Here is a 17,040-nt window from a genome sequence, read left to right on the forward strand (position 1 = left end):
TGTTTCCTGAGATTAAGAATCTCTTATGGTTTGTCTCCCTCTCTGATTTCATCTTGTTTTATTTTCCCTCTCTTCCCCTGTGATCCTCTGTTTTGTTTCTTAAATTCCACACACGAGTGAAATCTTATAACTGTCTTTCTCTTATTGACTTATTTCACATAGCATAATACCCTCTAGTTCCATAGGATTTTTTTTTTCTTTATGACAATTTCTTTCACTTTAAACCATATTCTCTTCAAACAACAGAATGAAAAATGTGTCCTCCCATAGTTGTCAGGTTTGTACTTTATGGGCCTGTCAATGTGAAAAGTTTTCCATTGCAAATTCTGAGGAAGAGGACATTTATCCCTGAAAAGCCCAGTCTGGTTTTGGATAATGGAGTAGATAACGTTATAGGGAAAATGAGGCTTCCTAGAACCACTATTGTGGATTAGGCTGGAGGCAGCAGTTTAATGAAGGGGTTGTCACCACTGAGCCTCACATTGGAATTCATAGAGAATACTGGAATCATTCAAGTTCTCGGAAGAAAAGGATTGGGTCATGAGAGAAAGGCACTACTTATGGGAGCCATTTCTGAGGCGCCTTGTGCCCTTAGCATGGGCCTCTATAGGGAAGTCTGTGTGGCCCATGCTTTCTCCTTATGTCAGAAAAAGGAATGCACAAAAGTGGAAATCCCAGGACGGTGTTAGTGCTAGGAGATAGGCCCTGCTGGCCCGATTCCACATCCCAAACTAGACATATAAAGATGCCAAGTGGGGCGCCTGGGTGACTCAGTTGGTTAAGCTTGATCTTAGGGTCCTAGGATCAAGCCCCATGTCTGGCTCCCTGCTCAACAACTCCCTCTCTCTTTCAAATAAAAAAAAATTTTTTTTTAAAGATTTTCTGTATTTATTCATGAGAGACACACAGAGAGAGGCAGAGACACAGGCAGAGGGAGAAGCAGGCTCCCTGGACCCCGGGATCAGGCCCTGAGCCAAAGGCAGACTCGGAGACTTGAATTTAATGAATGTGAGTGTGTCCGTCAAAATTTACTAGAGTTCGGACAAGTTTATCAGCACCTAGAGCTGCCCCAGGTCCTGCACTTTTGTTCACATCACAGTAGCAAAGAGAGGTCGTGTTAAACAGTGACGGTAACAGGCGAGTGCTGGGAGGGATGCCCTCCAGCGTGGCTCTGGCCGAAGCAGAGGGCAGCCTGCAGCTGTGCACACCGGCAGCCTGTTTCCATCAGAGCCAGATGAGCCTCGGGTGGAATCCTCCCGAGTGCTGCAGACTTGGGCCAAGCCTTTAAATTCGGAGCCGGAGAGGAGCCTGGACGTAGGTTTTGCCCGAGTGAGATGGAGTTTCAAGTGCCTGACGTGCCGCTGTTGAAAATCTTCTCCTTCCTGGATGCGTTCAGCTTGCTCCAGGCTTCCCAAGTGAACAGGGTAAATGCCATCCACGACCAGCTGTGGGATCCGCCCCGCCCTCCCCCCAAGTCCTTTCGCAGACTCCTTTCACCTCAGTCCCTGGCGTTTCACCAAGTCCCAGTTCTTGGCGAACCCAGCCTTGGACCCATAGAGCTGCCCTCACTGCTCACATTTGCCCTGTTTCAGGCTCATCCAATCAGCTCCCATAAATCCAGGTCCCTGGATTTCCATTGCTTCTCTACAGTACGTTGAGCACCCATTCGCAGGATAGCAGGGTGATGCACTGGGTGTTGGGGGTTAGCATCCTCCACTCTGAGGGCCTCACGTTTCCTCAAATGAAAAAGACAAAGGGATACACAGGAGTCTGACTAAAGGGTCCCATAGTTCCTGTGTCAAGTCCCCAAGTTTCTCCTGCTGAAACCCCAAGGGATTCCGAGGGCCTGTCTTAGCCAAGATGGGCCTCTGCTGTCCTCATGGTGTCCCAGTCCCCCCAAGACTGGGAGGGCTTTGAGAGCCCAGATGGTGGCTGATTAACCGATAGGTGCCTTGCTCCTACAAAATGATGGCAGAGGAGGAGCCAGTGTTTGGGTATTGACTGCCTGCTTACCTCTTCCTTTGTCTCCCTCAGTGTTGGAATAGGGTTGCAGAGAATGATCACCTGTGGAGGTAAGTGAGCACAGGAAGGGAAGGGTGGGAAGGCAGGTGGCTCTCATGGGAGGCAGAGGGCATCCGAGTGTGTACCAGGAAGGCCTGTAGGCGGCTGTGCCAGGAGAGGCCTGAGTGAGACTTACAGTGAGGAAAGAGTTCATGAGACCAGGGCTCTTAGGCGGTGAATTGACGGGGCAGCCTGGGGGGATGATGACTCTGTTTCCAGGAACCTGTGTCTGAAGAAATGGAGCTTCTGCAACTTCTCCCAGTGCCTGGGCTCACTGACGTGGAAGCAGTTCTTCCTCAAACAGAGAAAGCAGGAGTACCGGATGGCGTTGGCGAAGCCAGAAGACTTTACCTTCAGAGAAGCAAGTGGGAACCTCGGTACAGGGAAAGGGCTACCTTAAAGGAACGGGACAAACTTATTTTAAGAAATGCCTATTCTTTTTTTTTTTTTTTAAGATTTTATTTATTCATGAGAGACACACACAGAGGGAGAAACATAGGCAGAGGGAGAAGCAGGCTCCACGTGGGGAGCCTGACATGGGACTCGATCCCGGGTCTCCAGGGTCACACCCCAGGCTGAAGGCGGCGCTAAACCACTGAGCCACCGGGGCTGCCTGAAATGCCTATTCTTGAGGTGCCTGGGTGGCTCAGTAGTTGAGCATCTGCCTTTGGGTTGGGTTGTGGTCCTGAGGTCCTGGGATCGAGTCCCTCATCAGACTCTCCACAGGGAGCCTGCTTCTCCTTCTGCCTATGTCTCTGCCTCGCTCACTCTCTGTGTCTCTCAGGAATAAAAATCTGAAAAAAAGAAAACAGTATTCTACACACACACACACACACACACACACACACACACACGTCTTCATTCACTGAAGAGAAAATTAAAGCTTAATGGGACCAGGTTGCTGTGATAGCTGTCAGGGTCTCCCTGCATCTTCTCTTGACCCCCATGATCTATGGTGCATGGAAAAACTAGAGTGATCTTTTTATGAGATTAGATCAGGCTCCTGACTCCCTTTCTCCAAAGGCTTCCTGTCCCTCCTAGAATAAAAACTTTAAACAAAAAGGAAACTTAAATAACAGAGCTTCTACCATTCACTTTACTCCTAGTACCTCTTCTAAAACTCTGAACAGTTCTCCTATGGAGAGCTCTTTATCCCCATCTTATATGTATGGAAACTGAAATGAAGGAGGAAAGGCAAGTCAGCCAGCGTCTCCCAAATGGCTAATCTGCCATTTCCATGTTTGGATGACTCTGGAGCCAGCTTCTTCTCTTCTCCATAATTGTTTCCCAAACTCTAAGAGAGCGCAGGAGAACCCACAGTTATCTTTCCAGAGTCCTCTTTAATTTGATCAGATCATCCCTCAATCATCTGGTGGCCAAGTGTTGTCTGTGTTTCCTTCTAGGAATCTTAGGACCTATGGCTTATCTGTCAGGAAATGACGACACAGTGGATGGACAAGAGAAGTCAGTCATTTGCACGGTGTCATCAAAACACGTGCTTTGTACCTGGGACGTGCAGGAGGTGAGTCTGGCCAATGAGGAGCACAAGTAATGCATGGTCATATCCATCTTGTTCCACACAAGAAACAAGTGCTGGGGTGGGGAGTGGAATGATACTTGGAATTGGTAACAGAAGCAGAATTTCAAATCAGGTCTTCTAGCTGATAATCTGTGACCTTTCCACTGAAACTGTAGACAGAGAAAATTTACTTTTTTATGTGTTTCTATATATAAATCTGTGCAAGGATTTATCTTCTATCAGTAACGTAGAATGGCTGTGAAATAAACTTTGGGTGTTGTGCATCTTTGTGACCTCTTTGTCTATGGTTGGCATTTGTCACGTTGGCTTTTTCAGAGAGTGGTCTCTAACTCAGATCACTTCCAAGGCACATGAAAGTCTTCTATCATCAGGACTAGTAAATGTGGTGCAAGAAACACTAGATAGGGAATTGGAAGAAAGACTCCAAAGTGAGTCCCGAGTTATTGTATTTTCTTGGCTTTCTCTGTTTGGATTTTTCTCCTTTCCCTGTGAAAATTATGTAATGACACTTTTTCACACCAGATCTTCTGAAGTATGATAAATACCCCTTTATGAATATATGAGGTGGCAGGAGAATGATGAAATAAGTCTAAAAGGGACACCTAAAGTCATGCAATGTTATATGTCAATTACATTCACTAAAGCTGAGAAAATAAATCAGAAAGGTACTACTCTCTTGGGTAACCTGCTCTAGGGGAAACCAGTCACCATGTCCTTGAGAACATCCAAGCATCCCAGTGGATGATCCACTTGGTAGAGAACTCAGGCCTTCTGCCAACAGCCAGCACCATCTTTGCAGTCATGTGAGTGAACCACCTTGGAACATAACCTTCAATCCTTCAGATTATTGCCTGGAGGAGAGGCAGCTAAAATCTTACCAGCTAGAAGACCAGATTTGAAATTCTGCTTCTGTTACCAATTCCAAGTATCATTCCACTCCCCACCCCAGCACTTGTTTCTTGTGTGGAACAAGATGGATACGACCATGCATTACTTGTAGATGTATTGATTATTGTCAGCATGCTACAACCTAATGAGGAACCCTAAACCAGAGTCACTAAGTGAATCATATATGTGCTTCATATATGAAGTGAGCACAACCACTCAGTGAATCAAATTCTGAATTTGGGCCAATATAAGCTGTGTGAAATAAGTGTTTATTGCTTTGACTACTCAGCTATGGCGTTGGGCCACCATCTATGGGCAGGATAATTCCAAAGGCAGAACCAAGGCCTAGAGCCTAGAGAGCCTAGAGAGTGGAGCCAAGAGTCCTGAAGAATCTTTCCCAAGCCTTGAATCCTGATCAACATTCTACCAGCACATTCTCTATCAGGTCTTGAGTTCTCTGGGTAGCAGTGGTTCCTATCCCTCTACTGCCATTCCCTCTCCCCCTTTTTTTTGGTGGTGGTAGGGGGAAGAGTGTCTATAATGTTATCCTTACCTATGTTGTAATGCCCTATTCTTGTGTTTTAGGGATAACAGGTCAGACAACTTGTATATTTTCTTGTATAGGTCTAAGATTTTCACATCTAGATGAACTGAATCTAGAGAACTTCATCTCATTAAACAGTAAGATCTAGATTTTGAGATAGTGCCATAATGGTGAGATATTTGGGGGCATTGGGAGATGGTGAATGTATTTTGCACGTGGGAGGGACTACAGGGTGGCTGTGTCAGCCAGTCTCTAAAATGGCGTCAATATTCCTTGTCCTATATTCGTGATCTTAGGTCATCCACTCCTACTTTGAATAGGGCTGACCTTTATCACCAACTGACATTGTGGGAGTGATGGTGTATAACTTCCAAAGACTCTTTCTTTCCCTCTTGAGTCACTGGCTCCTAGAAACCCAGCCATAGTGTTATGAGAACCTTTAAGAAGCCCTATAGGGAGGTCTGTGTGGCAAAGTACTGAAGACTGCCAGTAGCCAGCACCCACTTGCCAGCCATATGAGTGAACCATCTTGATTGAGCCTCATCCTCATGAAGCCGACTTCAACCTCATAAGATACCCCAAGCCAGAACCACCTAGCCAAGCTATACCTGAATTTCTAGCAGAAACTGAGATAAGAAAAACTCCAGTTTTTATGGAGAGGGTTTATTATTTTTTTATTTTGCTTATTTAAAAAAAAATCCAGTATGGCTAACATACAGCAATTGTCTTAACTTCAGGTGTACAATATAATGATTCAATTTTGTATATCACACAGTGCTCATCAAGACCAGTGCTCTTCATCCCCATCACCTGTTTCTCCCATTCTCCACCCCCTGCTCTGATAACTGTTCTCTATATTTGAGACAAACCAAAAAACACTTTTCTGTCTTGTTTCTTAAATTCCACATATGAGTGAAATCATATGGTATTTGTCTTTCTCTGATTTATTTCACTTAGCGTTATACTCTCTAGATCAATCCATGTTGTTGTAAATGGCAAAATCTCATTCTTTTTCACGGCCAAGTAATATTCCATTGTATATGTATGTTTGTGTACATACACACCTCAATCTTTTTTTTTTTTCCAATCTTCTTTATCCATTAACCTATTGATGCATACTTGGGTCACTTCCATATCTTGGCTATTGTAAATAACGCAATGAACATAAGAATGCACATATCTCTTCAAGTTAGCATTTTCCTTTTTTTTTTTTTTTTTTCAGCTAAATATCCAGTAGTGGACTTGCTGGACCATGTGGTAGTTTTCTGTGTAAATTTTTGAGGAACCTCCATACTGTTTTCCACAGTGGCTGCACCAGTTTGCATTCCCACCAACAGTGCACAAGAATTCCTTTTTCTCTGCACCCTTGCCAACACTTGTTGGTTGTTGCATTTATTATTTCAGCCATTCTGACAGGTTTGAGGTCATATCTTATTGTGGCTTTGATTTTTAAGCCACCCAATTTTGGGATGACTTATTGCAGAGCAATCTGTTGGCGTTATGAATCAAAATGGTGAGGGATGCCTGGGTGGCTCAGTGGTTAAGCGTCTGCCTTTGGCCCAGAACGTGATCCTGGAGACCTGGGTTCGAGTCCTGCATCAGGTTTCCTGCATGGAGCCTGCTTCTCTCTCTGCCTCTGCCTCTGTCTATGTCTCTGCCTCTCTCTGTGTCTCTCAATAAATAAATTCTTTTTTAAAAAATGGTGATTACATTTGGGGAGGGTGGAGAAGTTAATACAGCAAGTACAAGTGGGCTTAGAAGTAGTTATATGATCAATTTATAATTGAATTTTACATTACTGTGTTCTTTTCTCTTTCTTTTTTTCCCTTTTTTCTTTTCTCTTTATATTATATTCTTCACAATTTTTTAAAGGCTAAAGAAAATCTAGAAACTGTTTCTTTTCTTTTTTTTTTTTAATTTTATTTATTTATGATAGTCACACACAGAGAGAGAGAGAGAGGCAGAGACACAGGCAGAGGGAGAAGCAGGCTCCATGCACCGGGAGCCCGACGTGGAATTCGATCCCGGGTCTCCAGGATCGTGCCCCGGGCCAAAGGCAGGCGCCAAACCGCTGCGCCACCCAGGGATCCCTGTTTCTTCTGTCTTATTTGCAATGTACAAGATTGATGATGGAATAACAATTATGATAGTTGACGTGCTCTGAACTCCTGTGAATTAGGGAGAGTTCTTTTTTTAAAGATTTATTTATTTGGAGGGGGGGGGGTGGAGAGAGAGAAACCCAAGCCAACTCCGTGTTAAACACGGGGCTCAGTCTCACAACCCTGAGATCATGACCTGAGCCGAAACCAAGAGTCCGATGCTTACCCAACTGTGCCACCCAGGCACCCCTAGGCAGAATTCCAAGAATGTTCCATGTGCTGTGGAATGTAATACAACAGTCCTATAAGAAGCCAGGCTGGTAAGTAACTTGTTGAATATAACACTGCTATTAAGGAGCAGCACTGATTTGAGCCCAGAAGCCTGACCATTCTTTGTGCCCATCACATAGTGAGATCTTGCCTGTGAATATACTGCGTTGTTCCTTTTCTGTGTTCACTATCCCTTAAATAATTGAGATGTTTAGAGTTTTCTCATTCTTTTCCCGGAAGCAAGAAATGGATCTGATTTGGAGGAGACTTCCAAATAAACTCTGGCAGAATGAAAGCACAGAAAGCACAGCGAAGAGTTCCTTGCACACATACAGTGTTCCTCTCCTCTAGGGCACTATGATCTGGTCCAGCCCAGTCCAGCAGTCTAGCATCATGCATCTGGCGACCCTCCCCCAGATGCATCTCGCATTCACTGTGGACTTGGAAGGAACTGTCAAAGTGTGGAATTGTCAGGATGAGGATGCCCTGGCTACTCTTGCCATGCCTCGGACCTGTTTTTCTTTGGAAATCTGTCTCACAAATGATGGCCCATTCCTGATGGTAAGTGAGCCCTGCACCAAGAGATGGCCCACAAAACGAATACCTGCCACCTTGACAGATGTTGTGGCCCTGTGACTGTCACATCACCATCTATCTTCTTGGAGTCATCCCTACCACATACCCTGAGAGTCAAAACATACTAATGAATGTTGGCCATACAAACCTCACTAGCATCTTGGCCTTTGATCTACCACAAGTACATTTCCCTATTCTTCCAAAAAAGAAAAAAAAAACCCTCACTGAATGATTTCATGTCCATGTCTCTTCTTTCAAGTGTATATTGTACAGTACTTGATTGTGGGCAGGGATTATGGGGAGTGAGAGCTGAGGATTTGGGAAGACACTGAGGAAAAAAAGAACAGTGTTGATGTGCTATGTATAACTATTATTGAAGACAGTGCTTTGGGGCTTAGAAAGTTTTATTCCTTGGGATCGTTCTTGCAACACTGAGGCAGCTTTTCATCTCCATTATGTGATTGAAGAAACAGTGGTATGTTTTGCAGCTGACAGTGCTGCCTTCTGTGTGCTTTAGGATTTCCTGTCTCTTTCCATTGACGTGGTGGTGGTGCTTTGGTTTCAGGTAGGCAATTCTGAAGGTGACATCTACACACTGACCGTGCCTGAGCTAAGGGGTGTCTCTAAAGTCAATGCATTTAAATATAGTGTTGACCTCCTACACTGCTCTCCTGACAGGAAATGGATCTTTGCATCTGGGACACATCAGAATATCTTGCCAATGGTATGTGTTGCTCTGTGCTTTATCTTTGGGAGGAGAGGGTCAAGTATTAGGAAGGTGGGGTTTCAGGAAGTGTTGGAGAACCTGCAGGACTCAGGGAGGACCAGATGTAGTGCTCCCCCTGCTCAAAGGCCATATCACTCATAGAATCCATTGCTATAGCCAAGAAACAATGTTCTTTGAAGTGATAGTGTCTAGTTGCATAAACAAATGTTTGTTAAAATTTGCTCATGAAACCTGAATCAGCCAAAGAGATAGAGGAAGGTGAGAGATCTCAAGAAAGGAGGATCTTTGGTATCTTTACTTTAGCTTTCCTTACTTTTATCCACATTGTCTGGAAAGTACAAAGAAGTTCAGAAGTAAATAAAAACGTACCAGCCTCTGAATGTCCCTCTGGGAAAGTCTGTGGCCTTTGAGCCAGCCATTTTTATCATGTGGTACATGTGGACCAGGCACCAGAGTCCAGGGAGCTGAGAGGAGGCAACAAAAGCAAAACAGCTCTTGACTAGTTATCCAAGGAGGGAGAGATCTGTTGAACCAATGGCAACTTGATCTGGGCTCCAAAGTGGCTGGATGATTTTTGTAACTCTGTGGTTTGCCAGAAGAGCAGCTTCAGGGGCCTTGTTCTCTGCAAGACCATGACAGGCAGGATAGGAAGACATTCCTTGGATGTCAGAGGACGAGCAGGGACTTACTCAGTGTTTCCTAAGATTCAGAATAAAGTTTTGGCCACAAAACAAGAACTTTTTTTGAGTCACATCTCTACTAACTGAGTCAGCGAGGTGGCCCGCAAAACAAGGACTTTTAAGGAGGCTCTTCTGGAGTCCCTCCTGTACTGACATGCTGCAACTTTTCCCTTCACCTGACTACATGTGCAATAATCTCTCCATAGGTGTTTCTCACAGAGTGCTTACTGAAACCGTCAGAAGGCAAAAGCCCTCTGTGCCTCTCTATCCCATTTTCATCATGCTGCAGAGCCTGCTGGGCCCCAAGGAAGACAAGCAGGGTAACAGTGATGTACCGAAGAGGTTCTTTCAAAAAGACAGGATTTACCACCTTTGATCTAATGGCTAAGAGGACTGGGGGCAGGACAGACATCCAAGGTAGGCTGTGCCACATCAGAGACACGGTTTCTAGTTCCTTTCACACATGCATTCTTTGGAAGCTATAAATCTGTGGAAAGGGGGAAGGGGCTTTCTTTTCCTGGAGGATAACCCATGCATATGTGCCTTTGACCCCCGTGCTCTACCCTCTACTATGCTCCACCCCGCTCTTGGACAGATATGTTTAGATCCTATCCTGCTTTAGGGCCTGGACCCCATGCATGCTCCATGCCTGAGCTGGTGGCTACTGTCCACGGCCCCTGTTCCTGGGGCCTAGCACCTGTTACCCTGGTTCGTGATATGTATTTATCACTGACCTACCCTACATTTTCCTCCCCAGATTGAGGTCCTGTGAAAGGAGGGAGCATGTTTTTTTCATTCTGTGTAAAGATGTTGTTCTGACTGATCCACAGTTTGCCTGCATGTGTGTGTGTGTTTTGCATGAAAACAGCCCATCAGGTTGCAACTTTCCTGTTGCCAGTTCATATGGAGAGTCCTATTTGGATGGGAGTCGGTGATGGCAATATGATCGTGTTTGAGAGTGGGCCATACTTGTTCCTCTTCACCATCAGTGGCCACCTGCTGCAACGATTTGAGGACCACCAGAGGACCATCAGCAACCTATGGGTGGTATGTATGAGCCTCTTCTGCCCCTGCTCGTTGCTCTGACTTTGACTCTGGGCCATTCATCCCGGCTATCCTTTGAAGGATTCTGTGCACATCCTCACCACATCTATGGATGACTCTCTGCATTTGTACATGTGGGAAGACGAAGGCCGTTATCCATACCTCAAGAGTTGCTGTCACCTGGAACACATAGGGAGTGACCTGGCACCAAGCTGGTAAGCTCTGCTTTGTGACTTAAACTTCCCTTTAAGATTTCAAATTTTGACATAAAAATATGAAGGGCTAATAAGTGAGATTTTTTTAAAAAGATTTTTTGAGGATATGTATAAACAAACTTCTGTCCAAAAAGCGAATTGCTAGTTCTTGGAATATGTTCACAGCCCTTGCAGATTTCAAAAGCCTTTCCAAAGGGGCTCCCATTTATTTGCCCAGTATCTTCATCAGAATATCCTCAATATTTTGTCATTACCTTTTTTGAGTTCATTAGTCATTTGGGTTACTTCTTTTTTTAAGACTTTATTTTTTCATTTGAGAGAGCGAGAACATAAGCAGGGAGAAGGGGCAAAGAGGAAGAAGCAGACCCCCCACTGAGCAGGGAGCCTGGTACGAGATTTGATCCCAGGACCCTGGGATCATACTTTGAGCCGAAGGCAGACGCTTGACCCACTGAGCCACCCAGGCACCCCTGGGTTGCTTCTTTAGTGAGCTGTTGTTTTTTTTTTTTTTTTAATTTTTTACTTATTTATGATAGTCACACAGGGAGAGAGAGAGAGAGGCAGAGACACAGGCAGAGGGAGAAGCAGGCTCCATGCACTGGGAGCCTGATGTGGGATTCGATCCCGGGTCTCCAGGATCGCGCCCTGGGCCAAAGGCAGGCGCCAAACCGCTGCGCCACTCAGGGATCCCTAGTGAGCTGTTTTTATCTCCATTTTAGTTTTCTTCTAGATTGCTTGCCTTCATCTAAATTGTTTTTCTCAAGCTTTTATATACAGTAAATAGAGGTCTTGTCTTTGTATATACCTTGTTGCTTGTCCTTATGGGTTTATTCTTGGTAATATCTAACACAATACAAATACATATATCCTTCGAACTGCCTGTACCACTAGCAGGAATTTACTTTGATAGTAAGCCTCCAGCAATTAGAAATACATTGATTGTCTTGCAACATGAGTTGTGATTGCCAAATGCTGGAAACTAATTGCCCAAATGTAAGAGACTATTTAAATTACTATGGCTCATACACATAATGGAGTACTGTGCAGCCGTAATTTAAATCTTTATGTTCCATTAAATTATTTCCAGTGTTTTTGAGGCAAAAAAATTAACTATATATAACTGATATATAATTATGCTTAGCAGATTTTTTACATTCATCATCTAATGTATCTTAGCCTACTCTGAGTCATAAATGCTTTTTTTTCTCCTTTCAATAATTTAAAAAATTTATAAAAAGATTTACTTAGCCCAAGCTAGGGGAGGGATGTGGGGGGAGAGAGAGAGACACACAGAGAGAGAAGCAGCTTCCCCACTGACCAGGGAGCCAGGTGTAGAGCTCAATCTCACAGCCCTGAGATAATTTTTTAAAGATTTTTACTTATTTTAGAGAGAGAGACAGAGACAGAGGTAGCGCACAAGCAGGGAGAGGGCAGAGGGAGAGGCAGAGGCAGATTCCCCACTCAGCAGGGAGCCCAATTCAGGGCTAGATCCCAGGACCCTGAGATCTTGACCTGAGCTGAAGGCAGACACAACCAACTGAGCCATCCAGGTGCCTCCAGTGATTGACTTTTCTGAATATTGAAACAAAAAAAAGATTTTATTTATTTATTTATTCATGAGGGACATAGAGAGAGAGATACAGAGACACAGGCAGAGGGAGAAGCAGGCTCCACATAGGGAATGTGGGGCTCAATCCCTGGAGTCCAGGATCACACCCTGGGCCAAAGGTGGGCACTAAACTACTGAGTTACCCAGGCGACTCAGATGATCTCTTTAATGCTGAGCGAGTTTTGGTAGTTTGGTTTTTGGGAATTAGTCATTCATCTAACTTGTTCCTTTCAGTCTTTTATATATCTGCAGAATCTGGTGATTTCAACTCCTTCAATCCTGATATTGGTAATTTGTCTTTTTTTTTCTTTGTCAGTCTTAATAGAGGTTTCCTTATTTTAATTATTTTTTTGAAGAAATAGCTTTTCTTTTGTTTCCCCCTCAGTTTTATCTCTGTCTGCTCTGATTTCCTTCCTTCTTGCTTTGGTTTATTTTGTTCTCTATTTTTTTTTAAGATTTTATTTATTCATGAGAGGCACAGAGAGACAGAGACATAGAGGGGGAAGCAGGCTCCCTATGGGAGCCCAACGCAGGACTTGATCCCAGGACCCTGGGATCATGCCCTGAGTGGAAGGCAGATGCTCAACCACTGAGCCACCCAGGCATCTCTGTTCTAATTTTTTTTTTTAAACATTTCTTTTTTTTTATTTTTTCAGTTTTTATTTATTTATGATAGTCACACACAGAGAGAGAGAGGCAGAGACATAGGCAGAGGGAGAAGCAGGCTCCATGCACCGGGAGCCAGACGTGGGACTTGATCCTGGGTCTCCAGGATCGCGCCCTGGGCCAAAGGCAGGCGCTAAACCACTGCGCCACCCAGGGTTCCCTGTTCTAATTTTTGAGGTGGAAACTTAGATTATTGCTTTGAGACTTTTTTTTTTTTTTAATTTGAGTGAACACATGAGTGAGCCAGAGGAGGGGCAGAGAGAGAGAAGGAAGAGAATCTCAAGCAGACTCCATGCTGAGTGTAGAGCCCAAGACAGGCCAGATCCCACAGCCCCAAGATCACTACAGAGCAGAAACTAAGAGTTGGTCACCCAACTGACTAAGCCACCCAGGCATCCCAAAACCTCTCTTTTTAAATATAAGCATTTGATACTCTAAATTCCTCACTAAGCACTGCTTTGGCTGCAACTTACAGATTTCAACTGATTGTATTTTCATTTTCACTCAGTTCCCTATACTTTCTATTTCCCTTTTCTTCTTTGACCCATGGATTATTTATTTTCCAGTTTTAATTTAAATTCCAGGGCCCCTGGGTGGCTCAGGTGATGATCCCAGGGTCCTAGGATGAGCCCTCAGTTGGGCTTCCTGCTCAGCAGGGAAGTTGCTTCTCCCTTTCCCTCTGCTCCTGCTTGTGCTCACTCATTCTCAAAGTCTTTTTAGAAACTCTTATTTAGGGCAGCCCGGGTGGCTCAGTGGTTTAGTGCTGCCTTTGGCCAGGGGTATGATCCTGGGTCTCCAGGATCAAGTCCCATGCCATGTCGGGCTCCCTGCATGGAGCCTGCTTCTCCCTCTGCCTTTGTCTCTGCCTCTGTGTGTGTGTGTGTGTCTCTCATGAATAAATAAATAAAATCTTTAAAAACAAAAAAACCTCTTTTATTTAGAAATAAATTCCAGTTAGTCAACATATAATGTAATATTAATTTCAAGAGTAGAGACCCATGGATTATTCAAAAGTGTGTTTATTTTTCAAGTGTTTGGATATTTTATTGCTTTTCATTGATTTCTAGTTTGAATCATTTATAGAGAGCATACTCGGTATGTTCTTCATTCTTTTCTGTTGAACTTTCCTTTATGAGCTAAGGGGTAATCTATGTTGGTGAATGTTTGGTATGTGCCTGCAAAGAATGTGTACCCTGCCCTTGTTGGGTCAAATGTTCTGTCACTGGCAATGGCGTCACCTTGGTTGATTATCTGTTTCAGTTCTTCTACAGCTTTTCTAATTTTTGACCTAGTGATTCTATCAATTATGAGAAAAGATTGTTGAAATTTTTGACTATGAATGTAGATCTATTTTTCCTTTAAATTCTATCAGTTTTTATTTCATGTATTTTGCAGCTCTGTTATTTGGTATATACACATTTAGTATTACTATGTCTTTTTGGTTAGTCGGCCCTCTTATTTTTGTGTAATGTCCCTCCTTGTCCTTGGCAATTTTCTTTGCTCTGAGGTTTACTTTACCCGTTATTAATTTAGCTACTCCTACTCTCTCTCGGCTAATGTTTGTATGTGACATTGTTCTCCTTTCATTTACTTCCAATCTACTTATATCATTATAATTGAAGTGAGTTTCTTGTAGACAGCATCTAATTGGGTCATGTTTTTATCCACAGTGTGCCAAGATCTGTCTTTTAACTGGTATATTAACTTTTCTTATTTCAGCATTTGGGAAATGTTATTTCCTTCTGGCTTCTATGGTAGCCAATGAGAAATCCACTGTCATTCAAGGTGGTGTTCTTCTGTAGATAAAGTGTCATTTTTCTTGGTCTGATTTCAAGTTATTTTCTGTCTTTAGTTTTCAGAAATTTGATGTGTTTGATGTAGATTTCTTTGAATTTAACCTGCTTGGGTTTGATCAACTTTTTCACTCTGTAGGTTTACCAAATTTGAGGAATTTTAGCTATTACTTGTCTCTGCAGTGCTTGAAGGGAAGAGGAAGGCGTGCCACCTCTACTCACTTTAGTGCAGGGGAGGAGATAGTCAACAGGGCTCTACCTCAGTCTTTGCTGGGGGGTGGGGAATGGGGCAGGGAATGGTAAAAGCACCACCTTTGCTTGGGTTAGTGCAAGGCAGGGATAGTCAACAGAATTCTACCCCCAGTTTCTGGACTCCTGAAGAAAAGGAGTATTACCTCAATAATACAGGATGGGAATGATTGACAGGGCCATGCCTCACAATCTCTACATCTCCCCCATGGGGAGGGAGGCATGGCCTCTTTTGGGTATTCACCTGGAATAGGGCAAGTGTAGTCAAAGGGAACAGAATTCTATTTTAAAATAAATATATTCTTTCTTGGGGGACCTGAGTACCTCAGTCTTTTAAGTGTCTGCCTGTGGCTCAGGTCATGATCCCTGGGTTCTGGAAGTGAGCCCTGTATCAGGCACTCTGCTTGGCAGGGAGTCTGTTTCTCCCTTTCCCTCTCACCTTCCCCCATGCTTGTGCTCTCATTCACATTCTCTCAAGTGAATAACAAAAAAATCTTTAAAAAAATATTCTCCTTCATCATTACTAAATAATATCTCTGATTTGCTAGATTATCTTGATCATTCTGGTGATGCTATCTCAGAGCAGTTTGAAGTTGCTACTCCTGCAAATAGTAATCAGCACGACTGTGCCAGATCTGTGCAGTCAAAACCAAATCTAAGAGTAACTTCAATGATCAAAGGACCAATTAAGGGATCCCTGGGTGGCGCAGCGGTTTGGCGCCTGCCTTTGGCCCAGGGCGCGATCCTGGAGATCCGGGATCGAATCCCACGTCAGGCTCCCGGTGCATGGAGCCTGCTTCTCCCTCTGCCTGTGTCTCTGCCTCTCTCTCTCACTGTGTTCCTATCATAAATAAATAAAAATTAAAAAAAAAACAAAGGACCAATTAATTTGCGAAGAATACTCATATCTTTGTTGGGGTCAAATTTAGTATTATCAACTATGTCCGTTTGTCCACTGATTTCATTTTTTCTGTTGGCAGCTATGTCTCCAAAGCAATATGTGATAACATGAGCATAGTATGTGTGGTGTCAAGAATTCGTGAATCCAGCATTCTGGTGATGTATTCTTTGCATATGTAATGTGGAAACTAATGGAATTAACCCTACATCATTTCCCTCCATGTAGTAAAGAGATTTCTGTTTGCAAACCCAGAATGATTATTTTAGTAATATTAGGAAAGAAGCAATGACTTAACTACTGACAGTAAATCAGACACTATAATGGATACTACAGATCCGGCACTATACAGATAGAATGCAGAGCAACATATCCTTTGTCCTTGCCAGTATAGAATACCAAGATAGTAAAATATAACTGGTCATACAAATCAATTCAAAGGGAGCCTATAACTGGGGAAAGCATGACTGTAGATTAAGGCTGGTTTAAAAACAAAGGCATGAGGATGCCTGGCTCGGTTGGTAAAGCATACAACTCTTGGATTTCAGGGTTGTGAGTCTGAGGCATGGAGCCTACTTTAAAAAAATTGTAAAAGTGAAGGTCATCTGTATTAGTGTTCTCTAATACATCTATTTTTTGCTTACGTTTTAGAAAAACAGATGGTAATACTTAAAGGTAGCTACAAGAGACTCAGAATATGGATGGGAGGAATATGTGCTCATGAAGACTAGGAAATAGGAAATATAGCAAAAGCTAAAACACATGAAAGTTTGGATTTGTATAGCATCACAGCCACTGTAAGGGACATGATAAAGCACTGCCCCCTAGGTTTGTATCATTAGCTCAGGACAGAGAGTACTGAAAAATCAAGCCTAAGATCCACAGGTCTACAGTCCTGGCTTTGAGAGGAGGGGAGGACTAGAAGAAAGATGATGTGAAGGAGTAGACTGTACTCTAATGGGAATGTAATCTAAATGGGAGATTTCTCCAAGGAGCAGTGTGGGTTTCCAGGCTGTTAAAGTGCCCACCATTCCCTTTTCCTTGAAATAAACTTCAAGCTCTGACCAGGAGGATAAAGGAAAGGAAGTCAATGAAGGGTCTCTGGAAATGGACAAGGCTGGGAGGAGAACCTGATGTGAGATGCTTTGTAAACAGCACCTGAAAATTCTGGGATATTTGCA

General features: G+C 43.5%; 1 protein-coding gene across 1 annotated transcript; it reads left to right on the forward strand.

Annotated features, from left to right (window-relative positions):
- Positions 1–1,334: 1,334 nt before the first annotated feature.
- FBXW12 (F-box and WD repeat domain containing 12) lies at positions 1,335–16,041 on the forward strand. The gene is made up of 10 exons (XM_041762404.1): positions 1,335–1,424; positions 2,035–2,072; positions 2,281–2,438; positions 3,465–3,583; positions 7,754–7,963; positions 8,544–8,702; positions 9,592–9,802; positions 10,254–10,432; positions 10,511–10,644; positions 15,942–16,041. The coding sequence occupies exons 1-10, from the start codon at positions 1,335–1,337 to the stop codon at positions 16,039–16,041; spliced, it is 1,398 nt and encodes a 465-aa protein (XP_041618338.1).
- Positions 16,042–17,040: the final 999 nt, after the last annotated feature.

Source organism: Vulpes lagopus, chromosome 7, assembly GCF_018345385.1.
Source record: "Vulpes lagopus strain Blue_001 chromosome 7, ASM1834538v1, whole genome shotgun sequence".
In the NCBI taxonomy this organism is placed as follows: domain Eukaryota; kingdom Metazoa; phylum Chordata; class Mammalia; order Carnivora; family Canidae; genus Vulpes; species Vulpes lagopus.

Bases quoted from the DNA above. Each gene is read 5' to 3' on its own strand.
- FBXW12 (XM_041762404.1), top strand. From the start codon at position 1,335: ATGGAGTTTCAAGTGCCTGACGTGCCGCTGTTGAAAATCTTCTCCTTC. The intron at 3,584-7,753 runs GTGAGTCTGGCC...CCTCTCCTCTAG, and splicing joins GTACCTGGGACGTGCAGGAG to GGCACTATGATCTGGTCCAG. The intron at 9,803-10,253 runs GTAGGCTGTGCC...GCATGAAAACAG, and splicing joins GGGCAGGACAGACATCCAAG to CCCATCAGGTTGCAACTTTC.